The sequence below is a fragment of the Saimiri boliviensis genome, chromosome 10 (genome assembly GCF_048565385.1).
Source record: "Saimiri boliviensis isolate mSaiBol1 chromosome 10, mSaiBol1.pri, whole genome shotgun sequence".
Taxonomy (NCBI): Eukaryota; Metazoa; Chordata; class Mammalia; order Primates; family Cebidae; genus Saimiri; species Saimiri boliviensis.
Genome location: NC_133458.1, coordinates 9,647,981 through 9,668,396, shown reverse-complemented (window position 1 = coordinate 9,668,396; position 20,416 = coordinate 9,647,981). Strand labels below are relative to the sequence as shown.

At 41.0% G+C, this 20,416-nt stretch overlaps 1 protein-coding gene across 2 annotated transcripts in view; it reads left to right on the top strand.

Moving 5' to 3' along the window:
- The window catches only part of CUL1 (cullin 1), a 103,779-nt gene that overhangs the window by 15,799 nt on the left and 67,564 nt on the right, over nucleotides 1-20,416 (top strand). For both annotated transcript variants that reach the window (XM_039472738.2, XM_039472737.2), the window contains exon 2: nucleotides 18,056-18,355. In XM_039472738.2, the coding sequence (XP_039328672.1) occupies nucleotides 18,216-18,355 (140 nt within the window). In that variant the 5' untranslated portion in view covers nucleotides 18,056-18,215. The remainder of the gene's footprint in view (nucleotides 1-18,055; nucleotides 18,356-20,416) is intronic.

The window sequence follows — 20,416 nt, the reverse complement described above, 5'->3', positions numbered from 1 at the left end:
ATCACATACATTTCTATATTAGCTGTTTGAAATTTGTCACTGTGTACTGCCAATCAGTGCCTCTTGAATTGTTTCTTTAGTAAAATGTTTTCTGTGGGATAACCCGGAACCCACACAGACATAACTGGAAAAAAAAAAATGCACTGAGTAATACTTACCTTGTTACATTCTATGAGCTTTTATTCTATTTCATTTTTTAAAAAGTTCCCTTTTACTAAGTTAGTTTCATGATCTATACAGTAATGAATTGCAGCCCTCAGTTTGAAATGCGTGTGTGATGTAGATGATTATGATCAAATGTAGTACCATTTTTTCTTGTCTTAAAGTGAATGAAAATACTTGGAAACAAAATACATGAAAGTACCAATCTAGACCATTGAGTAATTAGGATTCAATGTAGATAACTGAATAAAAGCATTGTGGTGAAACTGAGAACTGGAATTCAGTCCTTAACAGTTAAAACTAGTTTATTTAGACAAACTGGGCAGTCTTTATTAACACCTGATACATATAATGTGATTGTGGTTTTCTGTTAAGTTTTCAGGTTTTCTGGAGCAGTTTATGCCAGTGACGTGTGTGGCATCCTACTTGGACGTCATATAGTAAAATAGAACATAGATGTTGACTAAGATTCATTTGTGAATTGAACAATATTTAAGGCATTTAGTGATTGTGTGTGGACTTTTTAGGATTTAAAAGGATCCTCCTCTATTACTTATCCTAGTACCAACTCTAAGAGAACAAAAATTGTTTTTTAATTTCTAAGATGTTTGTAGGAGAAAAATTCTGTACTTAATGATATCTGAGAATTCTCATAATTATAAAATTGTATGTGTGCGTGTGTTTGAGGGAATTAATTAAATTAGCATGTGTGTGTATTTTATATGTATATTTTTTTGAGATGGAGTCTCTGTCACCCAGGCCGGAGTGCAGCAGTGGCGAGACCTTGGCTCACTGCAACGTCCGCTCCTGCATTCAGGCGATTCTCCTGCCTCAGCCTCCCAAGTAGCTGGAACTGTAGTAAAACTTGGAGGCTCTACTAATTCATTCTTCATAGCAATTCTAAGAAGGTAGTATTTTTGTGTTTAATTTCTACTCCCCGCTTTATTAAGGTATAATTGACAAAACATGTATTTACGGTATACAACCTGATGTTTTGATATATGTACACTGCACATCATGAAGTGATTAAATCAAGTTAATTATATCTGTCACTTCACATACTTAATATTTTTTTTAAAGATGTACTATAAGCATTTTTTTTCTCTTTTGTTTTGCTTTTAAGCAGTTTTCACATCTACAGAACGTTATTATTAGCTGTAGTCACCATGCTGGGTGCTGGACCTCCTGAGCTGCTTCCTCCTATCTAACTGAAACTTCGTACCTTTGGCCAGTTTCTCCTCATCCCACTCCTTGGTGCTTCATTTTTAGAGGAAAACTTAAAAACGAATGAACAGAATTAGAACTGGCTTTATAGAAGGAACCAACGTCCCCTTGTGAGAGAATCTGAACAGCAGTGCTGGCTGGTTTGGAGTCTGTCTCTCTCCTCTGTAGGGATTGGTGTGGTATTTTCTCAGTGCCCTCTGGTGGTGATCTGAGTGGGGGTCATCTTGTTGAGGTTGCCAAAGGGACTTGTTTTAGAGGGCAATGGAAAGCATGAACACACCTGGGCAGAACATGGTCGTCTTTATACCAGACTTTGAATCCAGGGTTCCATATATCCAGCTGAGAGATATACACAGAAGTTCTGTTGTGAGAATGCTGCTGGAAGTATTATTGGTTGTACTTTGTTGTTTTTGTGTGTGTTGAGACAGGGTCTTGCCTTGTCCCTCAGGATGGAATATGGTCACATGATCACAGTCCACTGCAGCCGGGGACTCCTGGACCCAAGCGTTCCTCCTGCCTCAGCCTCCTGAGTTGTGCCTTATTTTTGAATAAGGTGTGTGGTTTTGGAAGACATGATATTTGTCATGTTCATTCATTTGCAAGTTTGTTGTAATTATGAGTGTATACTGGCTTTAGAATTTAAAAGGAAATTTCATGTCTCACTCCTACCAGTCATTGTATCATGGTGAATGGGGTAATAAGTCTTCACGCTCTCTGAGTCAGTACTGAGGATCGTCTTGTGACAGTGATGTCAGCAGAGGCAGGTATTTGGTGGTTTCTGCCAGTGACGGAGTCCACCATCCTCTTCTCACCATCACTTTGAGCAAGTCATTTCCATTTCTACTTGGCTGGGGCCAGGCTTCATCGCTTTCTACTCTTTTGGAGTTACGTTCTTGAAGGCGGTGTCTCCTGGCACTTACCACGGTGAGTGACTTTTTCATAATAGACCTTTGATTTATCTTCAACATTAACACTGTCGGACTAGAAGTTTCATGGCTGAGCCTCCTTAGGCTTGTTTTCTGGCCTTCTTGTTCTCCTGCTTATGTATTCTGTCTCTTGCAAGCATTCTCTCTCCTTTTTTTGGGAGGGGTCGGAGGCAAGGGACTGCTTTCCCCACATCCTTGAAGTACAATGTTTTAGTCCTCATCTCAATTAAGTTCTTTCTTCACGCTTTGAAGATTTTTGTTTGTATTGATGCCAACAATTTTACTTGTCTATTACTAAATTTATTTCTTCAGGTGTGATTTCCTTTCATTTACAATTTTTTACCTGCCTGCCTTTTAAAAAATAATCACTTTACATTCAGCTTATCTAAAATTAAGCTCTTCATCTTCTTTCTAGTTTCAGGCTTCTTCTCGTAACTTACCTATTTCTGTTAATCCTCACTTTCTTATAGAGGGTTTTTTCTTTCTAACTCCCTTTACTCCTGGGGTTTTGCCAGCATGAGAATTTTTAAACTGAGTGTTCAATTTAGTGATATAAAGAATTTCATATAAATATATGTCTGGATAATCATCCTATAACCTAGAACTGCCGTGATGTTTTGCATTTGTGAGTTCATATTTATTTAAAATTATGTTGTTGCCAGATAATTACCTAAGGCAGAGGCTAGAATTGCTTGAGATCCTGCAGGCCACAGATGGCTCCAAGATGTTGTACTAGCTTTTACAGGATAACTTTTTTGCTTTTTTAAAATCATAAAAAGTATCAAAAGTATAGCAAAAGTGTAGCAAACATGCCCATTCCTGATAATTACACAGGCTAACACATGCAGACATCTTCCTAGATCTGGTAGTTACAGACTTCCTATGTAACTACTATAATTTCAAGGTGTTGATGAGCATAAATGATACTGGCAATGGCTGGCATGGAATAATGAAAATCTTTGTGATTTCTTACTGACAATGTTAGGCATTTTCTTAAAAGTACTGAATCTGTTGCCTGCATTTATAACCAAAGGAATTGTCAAATTTCCATCAGAGGTTACTAGAAATAAAGACATAATTTTTTTTGCCCCTTCTACATTCAGAAGCTCCCTGAAATTCATCCATGGACCCCACTGTAGTCTCACTTCCACCCACCTCCCCCACTGTGTTCTCCTTCCCTTGTGGGTAACCATTTTATATTAGTGTTCAGTTTAGCTTCCCAATTTTTCTTCTGGGAAGGAAAATATCTACATTTACGTGTTAGGATTTACTCCCCTCACACATAAATAGTGCCTGTTTTCAGCTAAGTATCTGCTAAGAATTTACTTTCTAATCAGTATGAGGAGGTCCTTTCTTAACAGTTTCTTTCTATCTTTTGCACAGTGCTCCATTGTCCTAACTTAAGTCTTCCTGTCCCCTACTCATGGGTTTGGGGTTGATTTCAAGGCTTTTGCAGCGACACAATTTGAATTTACCACTTCTTGTGGTTTTGGCTGGCATATTTTGGGAATAGATTACTAGCAGTGGATTGCCAGGTCAAAGGAGAAAGGCATCTGTCATGTTATTAGGTCTAGCAAATTCCTATTTTTATCATGGAACATTTCCTCAGCAATAGCTGCATTGTTTTGAACTTTGTTTTTTGTTTTGTTTTTTTGAGTTGGAGTCTTGCTCAGTCGCCCAGGCTGGAGTGCAGTGGAGTGATCTCTGCTCACTGCAGCCTCCACTTCCCGGGTTCCAGCAATTCTTCTGTCGCAGCCTCCGAGATAGCTGGGATTACAGTTATGCACCTCCACACCTGGCTAATTTTTATATTTTTAGTAGAGATGGGGTTTCACCAAGTTAGCCAGGCTGGATCTCGAACTCCTGACCTCAGGTGATCTGCCCGCCTCAGCCTCCCACAGTGCTAGGATTACAGGCCACCACATCGGCCTTGTTTTGAATTTTGAAAGCAGTGTCTGTCAAGTTCTGGAATCCAGAAATGAATTGTTGGAAGTTGGAAAGTATAAACTAGAGTCTGTGTCATCCTGAATTCCTTCTTACCTCTCCCACCGCATCCAGTCAGACCAGTCACCATGGTAACTGCATCGTGTCGCCCGTGTCTTGGGCCTCTCCTTTTCCATTGCTGTTGGTCAAAGTTGAGCTGTTAGCTCAGTGTCACTTGTCTTCTCTGAAACCTTCCATAACTCTGTCACCCTCATGGAATAAAGACCTTGCATCCTGTTACCACCAACCCAGCCGCTACCTCTCACGACTTACACAAATCCTTCACCGGGCTCCTGCAATTGTTTTTCTGCATCGTGCTGGTCTTCCTTGGACATCACCTTCCCTGTGCCTCGGCTGCTGTTCAATTCCTGCTCATCCTCTGAGAAACACTCAAAAAACACATTCTGTAAAGGCTTCCTGATAATTGTAGCCTGAAATGACTTCTTTTGCCTATTAACTTGAATTGCCACTTTTGCCTTTATCTTTAATATGGCAGCAAATCATGCATGCCATATGGTATCTTTTCCAATACCTGCAAGCAAAGCTTTGACATTTGTGTTTTCACCTGTTGATATATTGTTGTGGGAGCGTAAACCCCTCTATTGGTAATGTTTTACATAGCATTTCTTAAAGCTGATTTTCTGGTAGAATACTCAGTAATGTTGCTTTTAGGGCTGATGCCAAGACCCATATGTACACAGAACCTGGTCGTCTTGCAGAGATGCATTCCTTTCTGTGAATGAACTGAATCTGACCCACAAGATTTACAGCTAGCATGCTTTAAGTCTGTTTTTTTTTTCCCCCTTAACAGCTTTATTGAGGTTTAATTCATGTACTATAAAATTCACTCATTTAAAATGTGTAATTCTGTTATTTTTTAGTAAAGTTAGAGTTGTGCAGCCATCACTACAATGCAATTTTAGAACATTTCCATCACACTGAAAAGATCCCTTGTGTCTATTTGTAGCCACTCCCCATTCCCACCCTCCCCCCCGACCCCAAACAACTACTAACCTACTTTGTCATGATAGAGTTGCCTATTCTGGACATTTCATGTAATTATTGAGTCATATGATGTGTGGTCTTTTGCATCTGGCATTCACTTTGTGTTAATATTTTTGAGGTTCATTTACACTGCATCAGTACTTGATATTTTTTTTTTTGAGACGGAGTTTTGCTCTTGTTACCCAGGCTGGAGTGCAATGGCGCGATCTCGGCTCACCGCAACCTCCGCCTCCTGGGTTCAGGCAATTCTCCTGCCTCAGCCTCCTGAGTAGCTGGTGTTACAGGAACGCGCCACCATGCCCAGCTAATTTTTTTGTATTTTAAGTAGAGACGGGGTTTCACCATGTTGACCAGGATGGTCTCGATCTCTTGACCTCATGATCCACCCGCCTCGGCCTCCCAAAGTGCTGGGATTACAGGCTTGAGCCACCGCACCTGGCCAGTACTTGATTTTTTTTAAATTGCCAAATAGTATGACTACTTGGTATTATTGTGTGACTGCCTCACATTTTGCTTATCCTCTCCCCTGTTGGTGGACATTTGGGTTGTTCCACTTTGGGGTTATTATGAAGTGCTGTGAATATTCATGTACAAGTCTTTGGGTGGATGGATGTCTTTTTGTTTTGTGGGGGGTTGGTATCTGGTAGAATTAATAGAGCATGTGACAGATTTGTGTTGACTGAACATGGTCTTTTAATGCCCCAGATGTTTAATTATTAGCTTTGAGTAACCACATGAACAAGGCAGTGCAAGCATATGTGATAAATTCATGTCTGAGAATTTGACTTGGAATTAGCAAAAGCAGCAGAACCCATTTCTTACTTGGGTATGTGTTTATTTCTCTGTCTTTATAGCCAGCGGACTTAAAGGTTTAGAATGGCTTTAAATAAGTAGAGATAAAACTTAGTCCCTCTAGGAAGTCATCTGCTAGGGTGTTTATTGAAATTTGTTTATGCTACTTGTCAATTTTAATAGTTTGAATGGGAGTTTCGTAGTTTTATTTCAAAAGGGATAGTATACATCTTATAAGTTAAGTGCAGAGTTTTCATGCCTTGAATTTCAGTAATAAACTCATGTAGTCTTATCTAATGTAGTAAATGTCCTTCTTGGTAAATGTGCAGATACTGAATGCACAAGTTCTTGGTCTATATTTTAGTCCCTGTCCTGGTATCTTTGTTCAGATTTCTTCTTGATTAAAAAACATAAAATAACATTCAAATACTAATGAGTGAAGATCCAAACAAAGTAGAATTTTAAATAGTTTTGGGAATGTAAATATAAAGAAAAGTCAAGCTCATGAATTTGCTAGTTCTTTTCTGACCTATTCATTGGCAGCAATTTGGACTTGTCATTACATATTCATATCACAAAACTTTCACTTGTCTTTTTCATGCTTCCTTTTGAAGCCAGGTTGTAACGTCAAATGCAGGAGAGACTCTTGGTAGCACACTTCTTAAGGAGGTGGAATGAGACACTCCTGCCTTCCTAAGGAAACAGCATGGGTAACACCTCTGAGCCTGAGCTTCCTCATTTGTGAAATGTAGCTCATACATGCAGAGAATATACTTACTGTGAGGAGTAAATCAAGTAAAGCGGTTGCACAGAGTCTACCGTAGCAGCCTACAGTAAATATCCGTTCCTTTCTTTATGTAGTTAATAAGCTGACATGGAACAGTTCTACTCAATGGACATTCTGGAGGTGCCATGGGTGTGGGTAATTGAAACGTAGCGGATAGAAGAAGGTCCCTGGAGTTCATTCGGTTACAGAGTGTCTGTTTGTGTTTTAGAAATTGTGGGGCAACAATATGGAGGATGGATTGGAGGGGGTGGGACCAGTGAAGACCCTTTAGTTAGTGAGCCAGATGAGAGGTAATAATACCTAGACTCTAGCAGTTGGGAGTGTAAAGAGAAGTAGGATAAGGAGATGGAAATCATAGAACTGAGTTTTCATCAGGGATGAGAATAGAGAGGAATCAAAGCCAATGGGAAATACAGAAGGGAGAGACACCAGTCGGGAGACTAAGCATGACCCTCAGTTGAAAGTCTCGGTAGAGGGAATGGGGAGGAAACATGAGGAAAATAGATAGGATTTGATGTTTGGGCAATTAGAAGAGAAGGTGGTGCTTTCGTTAACTCCTAGGATTCCAAGTTGAGCAGCCGAGGCTTCTGTTAACTAAGTTGAGAAGGAAGGCAGGGAGAGGAGTTCGGTTTTGAACGTGAGTCTGTGGCCTTTGGAAGATCCAGTGGAAGGAGGAGGAAGAGCTGGAGTGAGGAGCCCTTTGGAGCCGTCGTCGAGGGTTGGGCAAAGTAGAAGGTGCCACAACAGATCCAGTGGCTTGTTGCTGATTTTCTTATTCCTGAAATTAACTTGAAACTGTAGAAATGTGTTATTAAAATCCTCAACAGAGCTTTTTGTGGAGTGGATATATAACGTGAAGTTTCAGTTTTCTTGCCTACACAGTTTTACCTAATCTTGGCCGTACACTTAAAACTCTGGTTGGCTGTGTATTATTAACCTCTTTCTTTTTCAGGCATTCCGTTCATTTAAAACTTAAAGATGATTTAATAATTTCTTATGGAATTCAAGAATTTCTGAGCTTGAGCTGTAGTCTCAGTTCTGAGTGGCATAGAGTATCCTTTAACCTGCTCGATTGTTTTCTTATGTATGTAGCAAATAGATCACAAGAGAACGCAGCATGTTCCATGTTAAGAAGCAAGCTTCCTATGGCAGTGGACACTAGCAAACCCATTTCCCCTCTAAGACATAGAATATTTCCAGTACTGTGGAAGCTCTCTGAGTGCTTCTTCCGAAACCCATCGTTACCCCACAACATTTTAATTATCTGCCCCTCCCCCAAATGCTTTTGCTTCTATTTTTACTTATGTTACATGGGTTTGCTGAGTTTTTTGTTAGCTTTTTATTATGGAAAGTAGAAACTGTAATGTACCTCTCAGCTTTTTTTCCTCTGCAAAATTTTAAAGTAAATCCCAGCCATCATATCAATAATCACAAAAGTATGTATCTCTAGCTAGTTTTTTTTTTTTTTTTTTTTTTTTTTTTTTTTAACGTAAGTACAAGGAAACCACAGTAGCCAGTGTTTTAAGCAGATAAATGTGTGTGGTTCATGATGGTGCCTTTCGTTCATGTCGGGGAGAGCTAATAATCTCTCTTTTCATAGAATACTCTTTTAAAATTAATCTTAGATATAAAAATGATATACTGTTTATATTCCTTTGTTACCTTTTTTCCACTCAAGACTCCTGAACTTCACCCATGTTGAAGTGTGTAGCTGAAGTTGGCTCATTTTGTGAGGTCTGTTGACTGTCCCACTGCTTAGTTGGGAATTCTCCTGTTGGGGGACATGTGGGTTGTTTCCAGGTTTGTTTGTTTTTCTCTTATAAACAGAGCAGCAAATGCATGTGCTTGCATATTTTCTAGTGTTCATATACAAGAGTTTCTCTAGGTCTAAGTTGTTTTACTGTCAGTTTCACACCTTATGTGCCACACTGCAAGTAAAGCTTAAAATTCTTAAAGTTTTAATTCTAAGAAGTTATATTCTGCTCTATTGTATATTTAGGAATTGTCAAAGTAATAATAGATTAGGAGAATACATAAGGCATTATTGGTTAGATAGGTGATGAAGAAATGCTTGGCCCTGTCCAATCTTGGGGCCGTGGCTGAAAATTATAAAGCGGAAGCTCCCTGCTCCTGAAGCTGGAGGTTTGAATCCCCAGTGGATCTCACTATGGTCACTGACTGATGCGGGCCGTCAGGTCATCTCTCTGTCTTCTGCACTAACAAACACCCTCAGCTGCCTGCTACATCCTCTGACTGGGGCTCCCCACTCCACTCCCATCACTTCTTTACCCACCTCAGTTCTTCCTGGACCTCTCTGGAGTCCTCATCCATGAATGGGAAATCCTCCATAGCTGCTTCTCACACTGCTTCAACCCCATTGCTATTCCATAAAGACTAATACTCCTTAAAGCCCTCTCTAGGTGTGGCTGTTCTTGTCCTCTGACATCCTGCAGGCCTCCAGGCTGCAGGCAAGGGTCCACTGCTTCCTCCTGGGGGTTGACAGCCATAGACCCAGAGAAAGACTTTGGAGTTCCTCTGCTGCACTAGCCATTTCTCTCCCTGCAGTGGTCATCTGCTAACCACCAGAGTTCAGAAATTAATTGGACACTCTGGCACAGCCCAGAACCTTCCTGTCCACTGCTGACACCTATTACCAAAGATGGTTGCAGGCCACCCCAGGCTTCAGCCTCTCATTTCCATGAGCTCTGTTTTGTTGCAGTCATTTGCAAGTGGGGCCCTGCCGAGCCTTCCCACCTGGACTGCTGTGGTGGTGATGCTCCCACAGTCCACCTTGACTGAGACCTCCCCCCTACCAAACCGCTTCCTAGCCAGAAGCAAGAAGAGGGCGAGGCACCTGAGCCTGTTGGCAGCATGCCCTTTCCAGCTTTCTTACTCCTTCACAGCCCACGTGCTTAAGATGGTCTGTCTTTTCTGTCCTCCCCACCCATTCCACTTAGATTTCTGCTCAAGTAATAGTTAGCGTTTTTGAAACAGTGTTGCCTTATTTAATCCTTAACCACAAACCCATGAGGCGGATTAAGAGAGATGAAATAACTTACGAGGTCACACCGTTTTATGCAATCACTGCCTTTTCTTCTCTTGGCTTCCAGGCTTGGGTTCCTGCTCTTTGTTTTTGGCTGTAACTTTGCAGTTACAAACTCTGGGTTTTCCATTATCTAGTCAGTTTTTAAATGTTACTCAGGACTCAGCTTGGGCTGTCTCTCTGTCGCATTCCTGAGGAACTGTGGTTCCCAGAATCAGGTGGTAGACACCAGAGATCGGCTTTCTGTAGGGCTCCCTTCTCTTCCGTGCTGTGGCCTGTGTGTCCAGCTGTCTGGGATGATTCACAAAGACCTCAGGTTCACACATCCAAGGGCAGCTGCCCTCCTGTAGATCTGTTCCTCTCTGATGTTTCCTGTCTCAGTAGATGTTATCATAGTCAATATCATATTTATCAGATGGGTATATATAGGTATTAATCACTCGAGTAAGTAAAAAGTAAATACTTCTAAGGCTGCTTGTTGCAGTATTATAATTGTTAAGTAAATACTTGAACGCTTTTGTAAGGTACTATTATTGATGAATAATGGAATAGTTTATGACTCACAAAAGAAAACGAGGTATATTTCATTAAGTGAAGTGAGGTAATACCGTTCTTAAGTGAAAAAAGTTGTCAAACCAGTGTATGATTGAACCCCAAAGAGCTGGAAGTCAGTAGGGGTCAGCACAGATTTTTTTTTTTTCTTCCATTTTTAAGTCATGTTCCTTGAAATACTGAGATTTTCTTGAAGCACTACTGGTCTCGAGATATGTTAAGGAAAAAGTATTTCGTGGCCAAGTAAGTTTGAGAGAAGATGCTTTATACTGCTTTTCTGTTGGAAATTCATGAGACATGTTCACTTATCAAGACCTCTGAAGTCTTGTGGCAAACGAAGTATTTAACTTCACTAAAGCTAGTACTTCCCAAATTCCCTTGATGTTCAGTTCAGTTGATGTCCCAATTAGTGTTTAGTAGAAGACTGTTGTAAGTGCTCTTTTTCAAAAGCTCTTTCAGTATGCATGGATGAAACTGAATTACTAATATCAAAGAAGATATATTTTTCAGGACTTTTGCAGGTCATTTAGTTAGTTCACACTTCTACTCAATGAAGGACTCTTATGCACCGTTAATCTTGAGAAACAGCCTGTTTGATTAGTTCACAGTTGGAATTGTTAGGGAGCTTGTTTAATATTGATTCTGTTGGCTTTCATCTTCCTTTGGAATCACAGTCTTTTCTGTGAGACAAGTTCTTAAATATATGACTGACCTTCTGTTAGACCTGTTTATTTTGACTGTTGTGTTCCATTATCTTCCAAGGGTTAGATGTAAGTGAAGGATAACTGTGGCACGTGTGTGTCTGCGGTAAAAACTCATGCAGGCTCCGTGAGCCAGCAGCTAGTGTGAGTGGAGGCACAGCTGGCTCTGCCATTGCTTCTTGTTCTTGACTGATTGCATCTTGTGCCTTGGTTTCCTGTCAAGAAAATGATAATCTCTCTCTGGGGATTAGTGAGAGTTCGTGAGCATGGTTTGGGCTGGCCACCTAGAGAACGCTGAAGTTGTGAGGGGCCCTGTGGCTGCCATTGCTGTTGGCCTGCTTCACTCACCAGCCAGCTGTGTGTCCAAGCCAGGAGGTGGCACATCAACAGGTTACACACCTGAAACTCGTGGATATTCATTACCCTGATTAGTAACTCCTGCAATGCCAAGGATCTCCTATACTAGAGTACTTTTGAAAACTACCTGATTTCTTAAGTATATGTATATTTTTTGTTTTTAATATCTTTAGGTTTGGGGACCTCCTAAGTTTTCTAGCTATGAGATGTGATTTATGAGGAAATACCTTTACCCCTTACCTTAAAACCATTGGAACCTCTCTGACTTTTATAAAATCTGCTTAAGATTGACATTTTTTGATGGCCTGATTATGAGATGGTGGATATATCCTCACCACCATTTTAATTTAGTTTGTAAATTAAACTTCAACATTAACAGAGAAGCAAATGTTTTGTGGGCACCTATATTCTATTTTATTGTTCCAAGCAGCTTTACAGTCAGTTCCATTCACCAGATACTTGAGTGATGCTTCAGCAGATTAAGCATGGGCACTCAAACACACACACACACACACACACACACACACCCCTCTAAACTGGAAAACCACTACCTGAGCCTCTTGTATCCATTGGAGCTGGCTGGTAGATACAGAGGTGGCCCACCCAGATGCCCCTTCAAGGAAAGACTTGACTCCCAGTGTTAGTGCCATTGAGCTTCAGCTGCAGAGCCGCCTGGTCTAGGCTGTGCCCTTCTCAACCCAGTGGGAGTTAAAGGTTTGGCCTGCAGCCCATGTGAGACCCTCTGGCAATAATTGTTAAAAAGTTCCCTGCCAGGCTGGTGCTGGCTTTATAGGGCCTACATCACAGTTCATCTTTTCAGTGCCCTGTCTGCTTCCTCTTTGTCATCTCATGGGTGCCCATCTCTAAGAAGTGCCTTCCAACCAAGCCAGGTCTCAGCATCTGCTCCAGAGAGCCCCACCTGGAACCTGCTCACAGTCTCTGTTAACTGCCCAGCATGTATCTGGCCTATCTGTCCTTTAAGACAGTTTCGTGATGTGCTTACTTCTAACATTTCCCTTTAGACTTTGTTTTAGGTTTCTTTGATATATTTGTTATTCATGTTTTAAGTACATAGGTGAGGCTCTCTAGGGGATATTGAAAATGTAAGATTAGGCCATCCTCTTTAAGCCCGCCCACTTAAGTATGAATTTTTGAAAACCTCAGATCAACTATGCATGAATTTTAGATACTCAGTGGGAACAACTAGGAAAAGGGAATGGATAGAGAAGAATAAATCACATAACAGCAGGAATAGAAAATTTTGCTAGTTTTTCAGCATATTTGGAATATAAACAGGCGTGATATGGCATAAAGTTACCATGTGTAGACCTGGACACAAAAAGTGTACAGCAAGTAAACTTGACGGTGTGACAGGAAACGTTGTATTTGATGTCGTACATTGTCAGTGAGTGTTTTTTTTTGTTTGTTTTGTGGGGTTTTTTTGTATTTTTTTTTTTTTAAGACAGAGTCTCACTCTGTCGCCAGTGTAGAGTTCAGTGGCCCGATACCTGCTCACTGCAAACTGCACTTCCTAGGTTCAAGCAATTCTTCTGCCTCAGCCTTCCAAGTAGCTGGGATTACAGGTGCATGCTACCACACCCAGCTAATTTTTGTAGGGTTTCACCATTTTGGCTAGGATGGTCTCAATCTCTGGACCTCATGATCCACCCACCTCGGCCTCCCAAAGTGCTGGGATTACAGGTGTGAGCCACCGTGCCTGGCCATCAGTGAGTTTTAATAGAGTTAAGATTCGTAATTGGAATCAAATGTGATACAAAGAATAGGGAATATATAACAAACATGTTTGATGTGCTTATGCTGAGACGGGATAATGGAGGTATTAAGGAGAAAAATCCACATTGACCACTTTATTTGGTATATTTTAACTTTGCTGGAGGAAAACTGGTGTCTCGACTTTATCTTTTATATTGTCCTCATAGTTGCAGTGTTTATCTTAGTTTTTCAAAAGTCAAGCTTTAGAAAAAAAAATTGGGAGTTTCTTAAATTTCAGAATCTTTGAATAGATTTAATACTGATACCATTAGGACTGACTTGTTAACTCTTTAAAACTATCGGCTCTTTTAATTGGAGATGTTGGGGTTTCGTCATTTAACAAATAGGCAATTGATGATTGTTTTTTTCCTATGACTCTTACAGTGGTTTCACTGTTTTGACACCTTAAAAATGGAAGAACCTAAAATTCAGACTAGAGTGTACTAGTTTGTGGTCCTGCTACTTTGTAGCATTTAGAATCTTGCCAAGTTTGATTGCTTCTTTGAATTAGTTTCTTCATCTGAAAAGGATGGGTCAGAACTGTCTTTAAGGTTAACTTCTGATTGCCAGGGACTATATTTGGCTCTTAAGAACAAATGCTTTTGGTACACAAATGCATAGCATGTAAAGTTTCTGCTTTTACAAGTAGGTTACATACCAAAAGTTATGTGTCAGCATCTTAGACACACTTGGCCGGGTGCCCTGTGGCTCACGCCTGTAATCCCAACACTTTGGGAGGCTGAGGCAAGACGATTGCTTGAGCTCACGAGTTCAAGACCAGCCTGGGCAACATGGCGAAACCCCATCTCTACAAAAAAAATTAATTAATTATTTAAAAATTAGCCAGGTGTGGTTGTCCCAATGTGTAGTGCCACTTAGGAGGCTGAGGTGGGAGGATCACCTGAGCCCAGGGGGTCGAGGCTGCAGTGAGCTGTGATCCTGCCACTGCACTCCAGCCTGGGTGACAGAGTGTTGCCATATTTAAAAATAAATAAACACACTTTATTCTATAGCTGTAGCATTTTGAAAGTAGACCAGGTCTGTTTTGGTTTACTATTAACAGTCAGTAATACCTAAGATGGTGCCTGGCATATGGTAGTTTCCTACTAAATATTGGTTAAAACTAACTAGTCACTAAAATTCTGTAATTTTCACAAGCCTGTTTAAACACTATTTTGGGGTATGTATACATTTGCAGTGACCAAAATAATATAAAACATAACTAAATGAAACAGGAAGACATAAAGTTTAGCCTAAAATCCAGTATTTGAAGGAAAAAGTTTAGAAGAGCAGAAGACAGAATTTTGTAGAGATTCTCAAGAGGGATTTTGAGCAAGTTCAGATGCTTGATGATACTGGTATTTTATTTCTAAATCTTTGAAAAACATACAGCTTTTCAGTTTCTTAATTTATTCCTTCATTTATTTATGTGAAATATTTGTTGAACTGCATGCCAGGCTCTATATGAGATTCTCACGAGCCAGTGGTGCTTGCATTCCAGTGAAGCGAGGGAGTTACAATACAGAAACAAGTGTGGGATTATAGCCTCGAGTAAGTGTTAAGAAGGGAAAATCCCACTTAAAGGCAAACCTAACAGCTTCTGGGACTTCCTAGTAAGTTTCCTTTGAAAGTATGACTGGAAGGCAACTTGAAGCAGGGGGTGGGTACTCTGCAGGCAGAAGCAGCAGCAGATGCAGAGATGCTCTGGCTGGGAAAGGAGGCTGGCATGGCCAGGGAAGGGGACATCCATGCAGCTGAACCCGAGGGGAGGAAGGGGGAGAGTTGAGGTTTTGTTAAGAGGCAAGTGAAGAGAGAGAAAAGGATCTGATAGTGCCATATGAAGGATTTCCCTTCTTCAAACTCTCCCTTGGCTCCCTGTTGCTCTTAGGGTGACAGCCTATTCAGAATCACGATGACACCGTCTTAGGATAACAGCAATTTTATGCAGCTAACCTTTTTTTTTTTTTTTTTTTTTTTGAGACGGAGTTTCGCTCGTTACCCAGGCTGGAGTGCAATGGCGCGATCTCGGCTCACCGCAACCTCCGCCTCCTGGGCTCAGGCAATTCTCCTGCCTCAGCCTCCTAAGTAGCTGGGATTACAGGCACACACCACTATACCCAGCTAGTTTTTTGTATTTTTAGTAGAGACGGGGTTTCACCATGTTGACCAGGATGGTCTCGATCTTTCAACCTCGTGATCCACCCGCCTCGGCCTCCCAAAGTGCTGGGATTACAGGCTTGAGCCACCGCGCCCGGCCCGCAGCTGACTTTTATGTCAAGAGTGATACAAGCAGATGCAAGGTACTGGAATCTAGTTTAAACAACTAAAATAGTGGCCCAGGTAAGAGATGATGACGATGATGTTTACTAGAGGAAGAAATGGAGGTGAGTGAATGAATTTGAAGTCACCTTAAAAGTGGAAGTCCGTAGCCCTTGAATATGAAAGATGAAGGCTGTGGCATCAGGCTCATTCCCAGGTTTCTGACTTGTGGATACATGGGGTGGTGCCACTCACTGACCTGGACAACTCTGATGGGGAAAGGCATTTGAGGGGCAGAGTAGAACATATTTTCAGTTGCTGATAGAAGTTAAAAGGAAAAGGAAGAGGAGTAAAAGAGCATCTAGAGGGGTATGAGAAAGCTCATCCAAGATAGAATTAACTGAACTGCAGGTTTAGGGAATTTAAGTGATAATTTCTCCTCAGGGAAAAGTTAAATAAGTGATGGGGAAAGTAGGGTGGGTCCAAACAGTCGATCCTATCAGATCCTAACAGATGGCGCCACCAGTCCAAACATGCTTATTAATAGTGTGTGCCGTTGACCTTCCCAAGGTAGATGATGAAAGGAAAGCACATGGACACTACACACAGGAAACGTTTGCAGAGTGGTTGCTGAGTTGTTAGTTTCTTAAAACTCGAGCAAGTCCTTGTTTTAGATATTTATATATTCCACATTTGAACATACCTATTTGAATGTAAGACATAAAATATTTTAGCATCTGGAATGATGTGGATTCATGAAATACTAAGTTCCATAGCCCAGAATATAAATAAATATTAGAGAATAGGTTTCAGTGGCTCAGAGTTACTCCATAGGCATGACCTCACAGGGTCCCTAAATGTGCCTTAGATGGCCGGCACGGTGGCTCACGCCTGTAATCCCAGCACTTTGGGAGGCCGAGGCAGGCAGATCACGAGGTCAAGAGATCGAAACCATCATGGCCAACATGGTGAAACCTCGTGTCTACTAAAAATACAAAAATTAACTGGGCATGTTGGCACACGCCTGCAGTCCTAGCTACTTGGGAGGCTGAGGCAAGAGAATTGCTTGAACCTGGGAGGTGGAGGTTGCAGTGAGCTGAGATCGCGCCACTGCACTCCAGTCTGGCGACAGAGCAAGACTCTGTCTCAAAAAAAAAAAAAAAAAAAAAAAAAAAAAGTTTGCCTTAGATTACACAGAACTCTGTAATGCCATTGAGGATAAAGGATGAGCTGCCTTACTTGACAGGGTAGCTTGGACATGGATTTGCAGGCCTTAATAACCTAGCCTCCTTGTTCCAGGTCGCGTTTACTTCCCAGTGACATTTTACCAAGCCATTAAATTACTCAGTGTTTCTTGATTCACACTAGAAATACCTATTTAAAACCTTTACATTTTGATGTGATGTACATAGGTAGTCCTTAAATTATGTCTGTGATATTGTACATTGAGAAGTACTGATTTGATACCATATTGAATACCTAAGTTACTTTATGGGTCAAGATGCTGAAGCATTATGAATTGTATTTGGCACAAGTTTCATATTCTTAGAAATAATAGCCACTAGCATGTATTAAGCATTTACTGTGTGTTAAGTATTTTCTTGTACGTTATCTTATTTGAACTTTACAACAACCACTGAAGGACAGTGTTTGGCCTCCATTTTTCGGACTAGGAAATTCAAGCTTCACAAGGTTGGGAAACTCACCTAGTACCGCATGTACCTGCCCTAGTAGGTGTGGCAGTGGCACTGAGCTTCAAACTCAGGTCTCTCTAAATTCAGAGTACATTTCAAATCTCGATGATTCTTGCCAAAATCCCTTCTTAAAAAGAGAGTGCCTATTTCCTTTCATTTTCAGCCTCACCAACATTTGCATTCTTGCTGAGTTCTAAGTAAAAAGTTAGTAAAAGTCATAGGTAACTTGTGAGAGTGAAATGATTTTTCCTATTTATTAGCTGTTTGTGTTTCTGGGAATTCCTGAGTGTATCCTTTGCCCTTTTTTCTTTGCGTTTGTCTTTCTAATTGTCATCTAGGTCAAGTGAGATATATATATATGTAAATTTTTTTTTAAGACGGGGTTTCACCATATTGGTCAGGCTGCTCTTGAACTCCCGACCTCAGGTGATCCGTCCGCCTTAGCCTCCAAAGTGCTTGGATTACAGGCGTGAGCCACTGCACCTGGCCAAGTGATATATATTTTTGATAACTTTAAAAGGCAAAAAGCAAGAGAGTTAGTTGTGCTTGTGTGAACTTTTACCCAGCCTTTCTCTTGAGTGCGAATACTATCATGATTTTGAACTAAATGTCTAACTAAGCATTTTTTTGGTACACAGACCATATGATTAATATGAGTGTGTTTTTACATAGAGAAATGGTCTCTGGACTACAGTGGGCCCTGCTAATGCCTGGAGACTCAGTGTTTCTATCAGTGTGTGTCACCCTGTTAAAACACTCCAGACAGAATCCACTAATTCTCCTTATTTCTTCCTCAGGTTGCCTGCAATGAGATTGCATTCTCTACATTTAAAGGACATCCTTTCTGAGCTGCTGTGAATAAATTTGGAATGGTACTGTATATTTTCATCTAATGGAGAACTAGCTGTACTTTGCATAGGGATTGCTGCACTGGACGACTTGAGAACATCCCTCACAATGTCGTCAACCCGGAGCCAGAACCCCCACGGCCTGAAGCAGATTGGCCTGGACCAGATCTGGGACGACCTCAGAGCCGGCATCCAGCAGGTGTACACGCGGCAGAGCATGGCCAAGTCCAGATACATGGAGCTCTACACGTATCCTCCTGCCTAGCGCAGGTTGATTTGATTAGAGTTTTGATTATTTACTAGTGTGACCTATGAATTAGTGTGATTTTATGTCATTTTCTCCTCCCAATTCATCATGTAAAATAATTGCAGTTCATTTTTAGCCTTAAGTTTTTGAACGGAGTAGAACTGGTTCATTAGTAGTCAAATGCAGTGCTGGTCAGTACAGTCACCACTAGGCACATGTGGCTGTTTACATTTGAAATATTTTTTTTTTTTTTTTTTTTTTTTTTGAGACGGAGTTTCGCTCTTATTACCCAGGCTGGAGTGCAATGGCACGATCTCAGCTCACCGCAACCTCCGCCTCCTGGTCTCAGGCAATTCTCCTGCCTCAGCCTCCTAAGTAGCTGGGATTACAGGCACGCGCCACCATGCCCAGCTAGTTTTATTGTATTTTTAGTAGAGACGGGGTTTCACCATGTTGACCAGCATGGTCTCGATCTTTCGACCTCGTGATCCACCCGCCTCGGCCTCCCAAAGTGCTGGGATTACAGGCTTGAGCCACCGCGCCCGGCACATTTGAAATATTTTGAAGGTTCAGTTCCTTAGGCGCACTAGCCGTGTTTCCAGTGCTCAGTAGTCAGATAATAAAATATCTCTGTCATTGTAGAAGGTTCCGTTGGGTAGCACTGGTCTAAAGCAAGGTCCTGAGGTTCTCAGCAGATCATTTGTTTTACTGTCCATTTGTTTATATATTGTCTATGACTGCCTTGTGTTGTGGAAACAGAGTTGAGTAGTTGTGTTAGAAACAGTTTGGTCCATGAAGTCTGAAATATTTACTGCCTGCCCTTTTACAGGAAAAGTTCGCTGACCTGATCTGAAGGGATAGAACATTGAGCGAAAGTTTTCCCGTTATGGCCCTATTTTTTTGTGTGTTTGAGACAAGGTCCCTCACTGTCACCCAGGCTGGAGTGCGGTGGCATGGTCACAGCTCACTGCAGCCTCAACTGCCTGGGCTCAAGCAACCCTCCCACCTCAGCCTCCCAAGTAGCTGGGACCACAGACACGTGCCACCACACCTGACCAGTTTCTTTGTTTGTAGAGACAAGAGTCTTGCTATGTTACCCAGGCTGTGGCCCTATTTTAAATAACAGTATTTAAAAAGTATTTTATGCCTTTAATATTTGGTCTGTGATGTGCGTGGGGGACTGTACTGTGTGCTGCAAAGGCGATAAGGGTGGAAAAGATGTGGCTTCCGCGATTCATGTGGTTGGAGACGCACTGTCTAATTTGCAGGGTTTCTTAATTCCATACACATACGACATTGAAATTGGACTTAACCTCATTCAGGAGAGAGGAGATTGCTACTGATTCTAGGACTTTAAAGTTGCTGATTCAACAGAGCTTAAGGTTTAAATTTTTAGACTATATCAGTTATAATCAAACTAGGTTTTGTCATATTCTAGTGTATTCTTACATACGTTGATATTTTAGAATCCTAAAAAAATTAAGTAGATATAAAACTATGTCTGTCTCTGAATTCGCATAAAATGTATTGTGTGTGTTTGCATTTTTACATATGTATATGCACTTACATACAGGATACTTTTTTAAAATAATAGCTTTATCGAGATATAATTACGTACCATAAAATTCAATTCACCCTTCTAAAAAGTATACGATGCAGTGGTTTTTAGTATATTTACAAAGTTTTACAACTGTCGCCACTGTCAAATTTTCGAACGTTTTAATCACCCCAAAACGACACCTTGTACCCATTAGCAGTCACTCCTCATGCCCTCTTTCCCCCAAACCCTGGCAACCATTCATTTACTTGGTCTTTCTGAATTTGCTCATTTGTACATTCTACATAAATGGAATCATATGATGTGTGGGCTTCATGTGTGGCGTCTTTGACTTAGCATGCTCACAGGCTTCATCCCCACAGCACACATCACTACATCATTCCTTTTTATGACTCAGTTATATGTCTAGTCTACATTTTGTTTACTCATTGATTAGTGATAGGCATTTGGGTTATTTCCACCTTTTGCCTGTTATTAATACCATTGTACACATTGTGTGCGAGTT